This window comes from Crassostrea angulata, unplaced genomic scaffold (genome assembly GCF_025612915.1).
Source record: "Crassostrea angulata isolate pt1a10 unplaced genomic scaffold, ASM2561291v2 HiC_scaffold_354, whole genome shotgun sequence".
NCBI classification, from domain to species: domain Eukaryota; kingdom Metazoa; phylum Mollusca; class Bivalvia; order Ostreida; family Ostreidae; genus Magallana; species Magallana angulata.
Window position 1 is genome coordinate 2,435 of NW_026441907.1, and position 11,673 is coordinate 14,107.

Below are 11,673 nucleotides of genomic sequence, written 5' to 3' on the forward strand. Positions count from 1 at the left end.
TTTCTAGATCGTTTATATATATGTTAAAGAGAAATAGCGGGAAAACGTCACCCTGTAGTAGCCCAGTGTTGACTGTAAATTCTTTTTCACCGGCACTTCTGACGGAGGCATTCATGTCGACATAAAGTGATCGTACACTCCTACAGTCGGTCGTGACTTTAAGCTACCTCACTACACATAGACTTATACTTTTTAAGACACTACGTCACAAGATGGCGATTTAAATGTTTTGTTAAACTGTTTATATCGTTCGATTGGGTTGTATATCGTCGTAGGTCATGGTTAAAGTATTGGGCTTCTGAACCGCAGATCCTGAGTTTCAATCCGCCTGAAGCTTTTGTTCATGTTTACTGAATTAAATTTTCGAAAATGTAATTTGTCATCCAAAATTGCACTTTTTTGCCTATTGTACTTAAATACTTCTTATCCAGTATGATATCTATCACAATCAAGTAATTTTCTGCTGATTTTAGAAAATATTTCAAGGTGTAGTGAGCCACCTTAACTCAAATAATATGCGTTGTTGTATAGACAAAAATAATTGGGGTCAGTCATACATGTACAAAAAAATCATACGATTAATGTAGGAGTTAAAGATTTACTAATTATTAAATAAGTAAATCAATAGATAAAAGTAATTAATTTATTGGCTAATAGATAAACATAATTATGTACTTATTATTGTATAAGTAAATCTAAAAAGTTATTTTAAAGTATCTTATGAAATCTTTTACAAACTTAAAAATGCGATCATGTTCAATTGAGTAGAACAAGCAGCTACATGTATTTTGATAATGACATAAATTGCCTTATGATTGTAATTAAGGCTCTGGCCAAAGATATGATGTATCTAAATATTCAATTAGTTTTTAGTTCTGTGTTCTTTGATTTTATTGGTTAAAAGAGATTTCCCTCCAAATTCTTGGAATTAGTTTGTCAATTTCTTTGTCACATTAAAGATAGTGGAGGTTCATACAATTTAAAAGCTGGCTGTTGAATCATGACAAACGCTACCTCTTGGTAATTTAATATTTCTGGTTCTAATAATTTTAATCAATTATAGTTCAACATGCAATTAACAGCGATTTTTATACTTTTGCAAAATTGAAAAAAATAGCTCATGCACAGTTAGAATGAATGATTTTGTGAAAATATCAACTTTTATGTTGATAAATAACATAATTATATTCACTTTTTTATCCCTTTACATGTATATTGTGAACATAAGTACAATTTTATTATTGTAAACTTTACAATAATTTGTAGTTGACATATATGCCATACCAGATAGTATATATACCATAGAGTATACTGTACATGTATGTACAACAGCGCAATCCCATTCCCAGAATGGTATGTTTAACCATATTTTATTATTTAAAATAATATAGTGATGTCTCTGAAGACATTATAGATGAAAATGATAAATATCATTGTACACCTATTTAAAGAAGCATGAATACATAATGAATTGATGTAAAGGGTTAATCCCCTTTAACGCAACTTGTTCATATAGTACTATTTTTATGCCGTATATTTATACACTAGACAAAATTGCTAACGCACCATTTAAAATAAAATAATATTTACATCCTAAAAAATTTTAATGATGTATTTAATGTTTTAATAGGTCACCTTAATTATAAGCAAGACATTTAAATGCCCAAATGGATAAATGGATGCAATGTTAACAAAGCGTTACTGTTGCTCACACTTCTTTTGGAAAGATAAATCTTTACTTTCTTTTTTGTGATCTTATTATTATAGAGGCTACTGATATATAATTCTATTATGAGAAAAATAAAGGTGCCTGTGCCTTATATAGTTGCTTCATAAATGCACAATTCTATAATTCCGAAAGTTTAATATACTTTTTTTACCCTTTTCTTCATTTACTGTTGCTAGAAAAACCCGCTATTTGCTATGTAACATACACTTATTTTTTCCCTTGTTTCACTTCGATGAAAATAAATATTTTCTTGACTGAGAGAGAGAGAGAGAGAGATTTGAGAGGAATGCGAGAGAGAGAGGGAAAGACAATAGGTGAGAAAGTAGAGATAAGGAGATTTGGAAAAGGGTACGGAGATAGAGGTGAGAGAGTGAAGCGAAGGGAGTTAAGAGAGCGGGATGCAAGTGGTGAGAAGGATAAAAAGGTGGATTTCAAGATTAGGGAGAATGGGGTTAGGGAGTGTGGTGGTGAGGGAGTGAGAGAATATGGTTAAAAAATGAGGTGAACAGGTGGGGAAAGTGGGTCAGGAATTAGAATTGTGGTGCAAGAACTTCTCAGGTCACTTGGTTACTGCTGAGATATGCCTCCAAGAAATAACCTAAAACCATATACATGTACCCCAAACATCACCCCTCTCTAATATTCATTGTTGTCAGTCAATGAATATTCATGTTTTGAATACTTTTTTATGTTTTAAGTACTCCTAAACAATAGATATCACCAGCAAAGGGCCAACTTAGTCCTAGAAACCACATATCTACAGCGATGGAATGAATGATCTCGTTCAATCTTAGGAAACCACAAGAAAATGAAGTTAAGATAGTAACAACCTTCGAAGAACAGTACAAGAAAGTCCGAGGCACCTGTTTTTATTCCTAGATTATGGTGGAATAACACACCTGGAAAAAATCACCCAAATGTACAGTAAATGAAAGATTTAATAATAAATAAACTGCACATATTCAAAAAAGCGAAAAATTTGCAGGTTGGGGATAATAAAAAAGGAATATCTAAAAATTTAAATTTAGTGAGAAGCAACAAAAGCCCTTACAGGATTCAAACTCGGATTGAAGAGATCAAAAGCTCCACACGTCATCCACTCGGCTATGAGGTAAGTTCTATGTTGCCATCGATAAAATACTTTCAATAAATTAGAATACTGTTTCGATCAGAAGTCAGCCATTTTGTGATAATGTGATATTCCACCTTAAAATAAGTTCCGCAACACAAAGAAGGGTACCCTGCTGAAGCAAGATGACCTCTCAATTAAAAAAAATGGTAAAGGAACAATTTAAAAGGGCATGGTCACGATTTTGGTCAAAATTTATTTTTTTCCGATTTTAATATTTACAGTGCTTCAGAAAGGCATTTTTAATAGGCGACCAAAATTTGAGTGTCATTCGTAGAGTTATATGCAAGTTACAGAACTTGAAATTCTTTGCTATGTAAACAAAGAATTTATTTACATTTTGAATGTTGATGTGAAAATTCCAGTTTTAGATCTAAAATGATTGTCTTTAACGTTAGAAACTGTTTCTTTATGTTTAAGATAAATAAAAAGATAGACAATTCAGCTTGAAAAAGATATTTTACTGATATATTGGACCTATGTAAACAAACACAGGGCACGAGCCTTGTTTACAATACAAAGAATTATGAGCTCTGTATCTTGATTATAACTCCACGAATGACTCTCAAATTTCATTTGATCATTAGAAATGCATTTCTAAAGCATTGTTTATAATAAAAACAGAAAAATAAAGTTTGACCAAAATCGTGACCATGCCCATTTAAATATACTTTATTTGTTTGCAAAAACTATCTCATATCATATACCTCGAATTATGAGCATAAACACATTTAAAAACACACTTTTTACTCAACTTTGTATGCTTAATTATTAGTCATAGTTGTTGAGTGTTTTATGCAGTCTTCTTAATTCAAAGTATTTATAACATAGGCCTCAATTCGCGAGCCTCTCTTGAAATTCCCCCCGCATCTCCATTTTCTCTACAGGTTCTTAACAGAACGATAGAAGTGATAATGAGTGCCAGAAATAGGATGGATGACGTCACAATCAAACCAGTGTTAACATACGACCCACCTGAAATAAAATAAAAATGAAATATTCATATACATTTCAAAACGGATATGATTTGCATTTGCATCGGTCAAAACTTATTACTTGTTCATATCCAAATTAAATTGTTGGCGGGCAAATTGACATATTTTTATGAAATATGATGTAACTGCAACTATTTTATTTATATTCTGTAATTATCTACAATCTTAAACTTCGACAAACTATATCGATAAGTGAAAGGGTAGTTAGATTTGACTTAATTCACTAATCGTGAATATATGAAAAGTTTCTTTTGGGGATATTTTATTCATAAAATTGCAAAAATGTATCTAATTTATAATAACAACCCACCGTTTGTATCACTGCTTACAGCAAGAACCGTATTTAATTGAGAAAGGGGAACGTTTCGAAAGCTATGGCATGTTGGCATATCCTTTGGCAAGTCGACAATATTCTCAAAGGACTCGTTCAGCATCAGAGCCATTCCACCTAACATATGTCGATCGATGTGACAATGCATGAACCAGACTCCAGGGTTTGTTGCCCAGATCCTTATTATGGAATAACCCCCGTAGGGAACAACAATGGTGTCTTTACGAACCGGATTTATAGTATTAATATTTGGAATGGTCCTATACTGCATCCACGTAGAATTTCTCCAGGTTGCGTTGTTGCATAGGCTTTGTTCATTTGGAAGTTGCGGGTTACATTGTATATCGTTGTTTGGAATAAGAAAACCAGTTTTGTTGACAGTAGGAAATCCCATCTTGAGTACTTCAAAAGTATGACCATGCATGTGGATTGGGTGTGTAATAAATGAACCGTTTCCAATATTTGACAGGACCATAATGATTTCGGAACCCGATTTTAGATCAAGTGCATGAGTACATTCGCATGAATTTTCAGCATTACACTTTCCACAAGAGGTGTCGACTTCCAAGGGTTGCGTAAGAGCTGATACAGTCGGCCAAATAAACTTCCTACCATTTATGGAACTATAGCCCTTATCTGTAGGAAACCCAAAATTTAAAAAGTGAGTAGATGTTTCCTGAGTGGGGGGCAATATATCAAACTGTAGTGTTAAGGAGGGTCGAGATTCTAAAAAGGAAACCGGTATGCATTTAATGTTTGGTTCATTTGGAAACACCTCGAACGGGCAATTCAGAACTGTTTTCTTACCGCTTGTTGAAGTCAATGAATTTACAGGAAGTGAAAGCGAATTTGTAATGTTTAACAAACCAAGTCCAACAATATTTTGTAGCTTTTTAAGCTTCGTCCCTTCTAATATATGTACAGTCATATTGTAAACTCCTTCTCTAATATTCTTCAAGTCAAGTTCGAAGTCGTATCGCTCTGCGGGATAAATGATGATTTCGTCAACTACCTGAGGAACGAATGGATATCCGTCAGTTTCTTTAACTGTAAGAGGTATTCCGGGAATCGAGAACATAAACACATCTGCAGATCCAACTCCTATCATTCGAAATAAATTGCTTTCACTTTTGTCTAATTGGAAAACCTCAAGCGGCGCTTTGTTATTTTCGAATTGTCCCTTTCCGTTAATTAGAATAGATTCGGAAGAAGTTGCCGTGTTTTTTAAATTGGCTTTCAATAAAGTAATTGGGCCGTACTCATGGTTCCATTCCTGCAAATGGACAATGTGCTGATTTTTTATTGGAACCTCTCCCTTGCGTTTTAGAACAATGAACGCTCCATATAGACCCATATCTCGTTGATTTCCTACATGGGAATGATACCAATAGGTACCACTGAAACGAGGCTGAAACGTGTAGTTGAAGAGTTGACCGGGTAAAATCGGACATTGAGTAACAAATGCCACTCCATCCATTGCTGGCCATCCCAATTGGTCTATTCCATGCCAGTGGATTGAAACGGCTTCGTTTATCAAATTATTCTGGACAATGATGGTTATAGTCTGGTTTTGGTAAAGAAAAATTGAAGGTCCTGGCATAGACTGATTAGCCGTCAGCAATGGCAATGTTGTGTTCCAGCCATCTGCAGTGGTAACGTTTTCAATTGAAACTTCTTTGTCAGGCTGTGATATTGGGCGAAGAGTGCCTTCATCTACGAAAAGCGGTCCGGTTTTTTTATCAATCATTGTGAAAGCATTGTCTATTACAAGCGAGGTGTGACAGTGGTCAGCGCCTTTGTCACAAATGAATTCAGCAGCCTTATTCTGTCTGACCAGGAAAATTAGCAGCACTCCTGCAAGTATCTCCAAAACTGTCTATAAAAAAGATATGACAAGTGAAGTTATAAACTAAGGGGCTTCACAAACAAGCATAGTTTTAAAAGCGGGGTATTTGAGAAAGTTAGATCAAGTTTTGAACGCAACAATACATGTATTTCGATGTCTATCAGCAGTTCGTGTTGTCATCATATGAAGATATAAATTTTTACTATAACCTTTTGACCGTTTAACATTTTTGATAACAAGATTTTTTAACAAATTATATTTGCAAAAATAATTTGAACTTCTAAAGGTGATGCAAAGTGAAAGTAGGCTTCAGGACTGTCCGTTTTAATTTTACATGCATGGTATATCAGAAAAAACTTACCGGTACGTGTAGGCACAACAGATGCATTAAATTATAGATAGAGTTTTAAGAATCTTTTAGCCAAGGGACCAACGTTTTTACTAAAGTTTAGTTTTTATCTCCTGATTTTGTTGAATGGAAGAGTGGGTGTGTTAAAATGGTGAATGAGCTTGTTGATCTGAATGATCTGAACTTTATTTATTTTTCAACGATTGATAAGCAAGTTCTACAACGAGAAGCCGGAGTACCTACGTGTCCAAGCGGGTGACCGCCATACCCTATCACAAACAACCACTGCATGTCGGGTCGCAGCGGTGATAAGCGAGTGCATTGTCCACTACGCTACTTGGACACCAAGCTTGTGGACAGGATTGAAGAAAAAAAAGAATCATCAGTATCTAAAATTAAATTGCATACTGTCTATCAAAATTCTTTTTACAACATTTCATTTATGCATAGAGATTGGGTTGATTTATATTAAGGTATTAAATACATATTTACGAAAATCAGCCATAGCGGAAAAACCACCTACTTGTGAAATGCAGTTTTGATTATTTAGTGTTAGTAATGCTTTACCGAGCATGACAACGTTAGCACTGATATCCGTTCAGGTATGTGAATGCTAAACTTTAATACTCAACCTGTTATTTTTTTTCTGTAATCAATTTTAAAGACATTTTATACCTTATCAGACAGAAAAATCAAAGCGCATCTAAAGTTTCAAAGGGTTTTTCCGAAATACTGGGTTATAGCGCACTTTTGTGGAATATGCATCCTGTTGTAGCTTACAAACTTTTTAATGTCTTGGTATCCGTAAGGTATTTCAAAAACTTAATAGAATATATTAACACATATTTGATACATTATTTTTTTTTCTCGTGTCGTCAAAAGATATACATGCACATCAATTGTGTTTAATGCATAATTTGCTTTAATGATCTTTAGGAAGGTCGAGTTTATTATATCATTTAATGTATTCTGTAATAACTAACCTCCCCTTAAAAGAATTGAAAACCTACATTTTCTTCCGGGCATGAAATAAACCACAATTCTTATATACCCTATTACCAAATCAACGTAGGAACCCGCGTTGCACTGTGAATTAACTTTTGCTTTAAGATACGAGCTGAAACCTAACATGTTATTCTTTGAAACCAGTTAACAATAAAATATCGAGGGCGTTTGATCATCTATACTATACATTAATATATTAAAATAATAGACTCGAATTTTTGGGCTTTAATACCGATAAATCGGGAGAGTACTGTCTTTTTTTTATATATATTTTAAACATCGTTTGTACTTGAAGATTACCAATTTTTTCTCAATCAAGCTTCGTTAATTAATAATCAACGAAAATTCCTCGAAAAATTCCGAAAATCATCTGAATTTTTTGGATTTTACAATCTTGCGCATGCGCATTTCATTCACGCTAAATCACGGAGGCTCTTTATTTTAAGTTTCCAGAATATCTTATTTGCATGGATAAACTTGGAAACGATAAAACAAATGCATGTTATTTTTCATTGGAAATTTGTTTCTGTTCATCAAAGAAAATATGGGAGATTACTCTAACACAGTGCATTTACTATTAAAAAAAAATCCCGAAAGTTTCAAATGTCAACATGGTGTGTAAAAAACGTTGTTAAAATATGTTGAATTCTGCAATTATAGAATTAAACTTTTCGAAGAAAGGTATTTACAGCTTCAAAATGATTTGTTATGAACAATTTGACTGTTATTTTCAATGCAACTTTATTAATTTTCTCCAAAATCGTTTTGGAGCGATTCTGCAATTTTCTGCTACATTACTAGTATATGGGAGGCATTTAACTGTGGTGAAGGCCTTTCCCGAGACACAGTTAGATTATTCCAACTCAGCAGAGTGTACTGAAATTAATAGCGTTATTGTAGGCTTGAAGTTTGGTTATGCAAATGTCAACAATATAGGCCTATACGGTGTTTCGATGTATCTATCTTGTAAATCTTAATGTCCGATATCATATGCAATGTGAACCCGTGCACGCACGGTTCAAAGTCTAGTTTCTCATAATAAATACAGGCAACTGTGACTTTCACGTAGGTGAAGCAATGATCCAATTCGACATGCAGATGTTTGGCTTAACCATTAAAAATAAAGTTTGTTCACTTATAAATGTAGATTTTTAAACTTCACAATCAGCACGGGGTTGTCAGAAAGTTGTGCTGCTAAGGGAATGTCGAATTATATATAAGAAAGGTAAGGCAAAAGATGTATAATATTAATGATATATATTAATAATAAAGTGCTTTTTGAAACATGAATTCAAATATGAGCAATAAAAACATATCTGGCATTTATAAAGAATATAGACAATCGAGAAAGATCATACGGCAATGCAGAGTTTTAAAAAATTCTCATGAATCATTTTTAGAAATCCTTTTTAAAGTACATCAATACCATATAATACCATATAACAACATCAAAATAAAAGTTGTTCCATTATCAAAAAGATATAACGTTGGCTTTTTTTTTAGAAACAACTTTACGTACCATTTTCAATATGTGACAGCTCCTGTTCGTGTGCCTTTGCTGTTGTTCTTCATTAGCCGTGCAAACTTTCCATCGAGACCGGGATTCTTGGTAATTTCTTTCGCAGAAAGATTCAAACTATTATAATGTCGAAATGGGAATTACACGATTATCCAGGGTACACTAGTTTAGAAAATTATAAAACTACGCCTGGATGGCTCGATTTCTTGTTAATGTCTCTTTCCGTCTTCCCTGACGGTTTTCTTCCTTTTTCCCTATTTTTTTTTGGTAGCATTAAATTTCTTTTATAAAGAAGATGAGGGAATAAGATCGCGTAAATGCCCATTTGGTTTAGTCGTAAAATACCATTTCAATTCTTTTTAATTAAGTATATTTGATATGTTATAATACAAGTTTACAAAAGGAAAATTTTCTAAATACTAGTATATTCAGAATATTTTAACAAAAGATAAGAAAATAAAGATCCTAAAGATTTCCAGGTATTTAAGTCACAACAAAGTGTGTTGTTTAAATGCTATATGATACTTTGGCCAGGAATTAACGGACTTTTATTACTTTTCTCAAACGTTCAATTGTTGGGATACAAAACGACATTTTAAAAGTATACTGGGTCATCTCTCCACGTTTTTGTTGATTGAAATCGATTTGGTTACCATTAAACCTTATAAGACTATTAAAAAAAACACGGCCCTGCCCCATTACGAGGGTTGTTCGGAAATTAGACATTTACTCTTATTTCCTTTGGGTAAAAGCTAAATCCTTGAAATTTCACCAAAACGTACACCAGGATAGAGTTTATCAATGTAAAAAAAATTATTGTTCATAGCATGATTAGATCATTCCTGGTAAGCTGACCAAATTGCAATCGCCCAGTGACCCGGCGCAACCGCAAACCTACCGCAACGTCATTTTGACGCTTCTTATTAAACCTATGTTTTAAAAACCTAACAAACGAAGGGAAATTAAAATTAATTCTTCATTTCTCATCTTTTGTTAACATTTCAAGATGTCAACATTCGCATATTCCCTCCATTATTGATTTTATGGAGAAAAAAATCGGGTCATTTCTAACTGAAAGTCAAATTACTGTGAAATGTCTCCAGTGATTCTGTGTACATATTTTAGAACTGTTTACATCAGTTAGTGTGTAAAAAGTACTTGATATTTAGTCACTTTGTCTGAATTCTAGCTAAACAATTAGTGAAAAAAGACGATAAACTGAAGTTCTTTATCCCTTGCCATCGTATAGTTTTTGTTAAAGCAGTTGGGTGGTATTAAAAGGTCTTTTTCCGAAATTTCCATCAAATTGATGTATATTCGCTGCGCCGCCTTGACTTCAAATTTCTATATACTGTCGTTTTCAAATTCCTATTGCTTGGTAAATATATCTGTACCATATCCGTATTTCAACTCAAACACTCGTGAAACTTGATCAAAAGTTAGTCACAATAAATAGCAAAATAAATATACATAATCTGATTTCTTTTAGTATAAGCTGTAAGTTTGCGGACACTTAGATAGACAATGTGTTAGTTTTCTTATTTTCCGAGTTTATGCTTACGCCGGGTACCCCGACCACCAATTTGTTAATCTACCGTTGAAAACAAAATATTAAACATTTTTTAAATATTACTTTCTTTAATTATTTGTTAAGGTTTCTTCAATGTTCACGCGCCAATTTTCACCATAATTCGTCACTTAGAAATGGAAATATCCAACTGCCCTGCCACGCTCTTCTGTGGTCAAACGCGCCATACCCCGTCGGTTTTTTGTGAGGATTTCATAATGTCTAAAAATTAGGCATAGGGTATATATTAATATTATGATAAAGTATTTATATTTCCTATGTCGCTTATAACACGAGATCTGATTGGTTAACGAGACGGTTGTAAATTTCCGTACCACCTGCTGAAGTCGGGACGGTGTAAAAAATCCTGGGGCCTCGGGGTGTATGGAATACAACCCGGGGTAGATCCCCGTGCACCCTTTAATCGACCTAATAAACTAGTAATATACATGTATAACGTCAGGAGCCTGTGGCGAGCATATCTTGAGGTGTTTAATCCTCACCTTATGTACAGATATCCATACTTTACATAAATTTAAATTCATTTTGCGTAGAAATTACAAAATGTCAAAGTATTTATTCAAAGAATAAGGAAGTTAACATTTTTGGACAATTTAATCATTGCATCTGTTTATGTGTGTAAAGTGTACAACTATTTGATAAATCAAAACAAACTACTAATATACAAGTAACAATTTCATTTTTTTTATTTGGGGGGGGGGGGGGGGGGGGGTCTTGGGCTGGGTTTTTTTTCGTTTCGAATTCGAATGACACGATATCATTTACATTGAGGTCAAGGCTCTTTTGACTACTTTCTATTTATTTAAAAGTTCGAAATGATTAAACATAAAAAATTGATTATAAATGAAACTAAAATTTAAAAAAAAAACAACCGAATTGAATATGAAACATTGAATAAATTAATGGAATTATTCTGCTACATGTAATTTAGAGAAGTTTTTTATATAAACGGAAGAGGGGTATCAACATTTTGGAGGATGAGGGGGTATCATACTTTCTGTCAAGCAATTTGACAAATGAGCGATGTAAGCGAAAACTAGCCCGTACGTGCGACGTCTCTAAATTTTATGACGTTTAACTTTTGTGACGTCACGGATAACATTACAGCGTTACGAAGGGAAATCGTGCAAACAGTCATGAACAGTTCAGCAAAAATATTGGGGTTGTCTCTAGTAGGAATGG

General features: G+C 33.5%; 1 protein-coding gene across 1 annotated transcript; it reads right to left on the reverse strand.

Annotated features, from left to right (window-relative positions):
* Window positions 1-851: 851 nt before the first annotated feature.
* LOC128170156 (uncharacterized) lies at window positions 852-9,122 on the reverse strand. The gene is made up of 3 exons (XM_052836105.1): window positions 8,904-9,122; window positions 4,164-6,060; window positions 852-3,833 (listed from the first exon to the last, which is right to left on the reverse strand). Exons 1-3 carry the CDS (start codon window positions 8,904-8,906, stop codon window positions 3,679-3,681), a joined length of 2,055 nt encoding a protein of 684 aa, XP_052692065.1. The 5' UTR covers window positions 8,907-9,122; the 3' UTR covers window positions 852-3,678.
* Window positions 9,123-11,673: the final 2,551 nt, after the last annotated feature.

Bases quoted from the DNA above. Each gene is read 5' to 3' on its own strand.
- LOC128170156 (XM_052836105.1), bottom strand. The intron at 3,834-4,163 runs GTGGGTTGTTAT...ATTTTATTTCAG, and splicing joins TGTAAGCAGTGATACAAACG to GTGGGTCGTATGTTAACACT.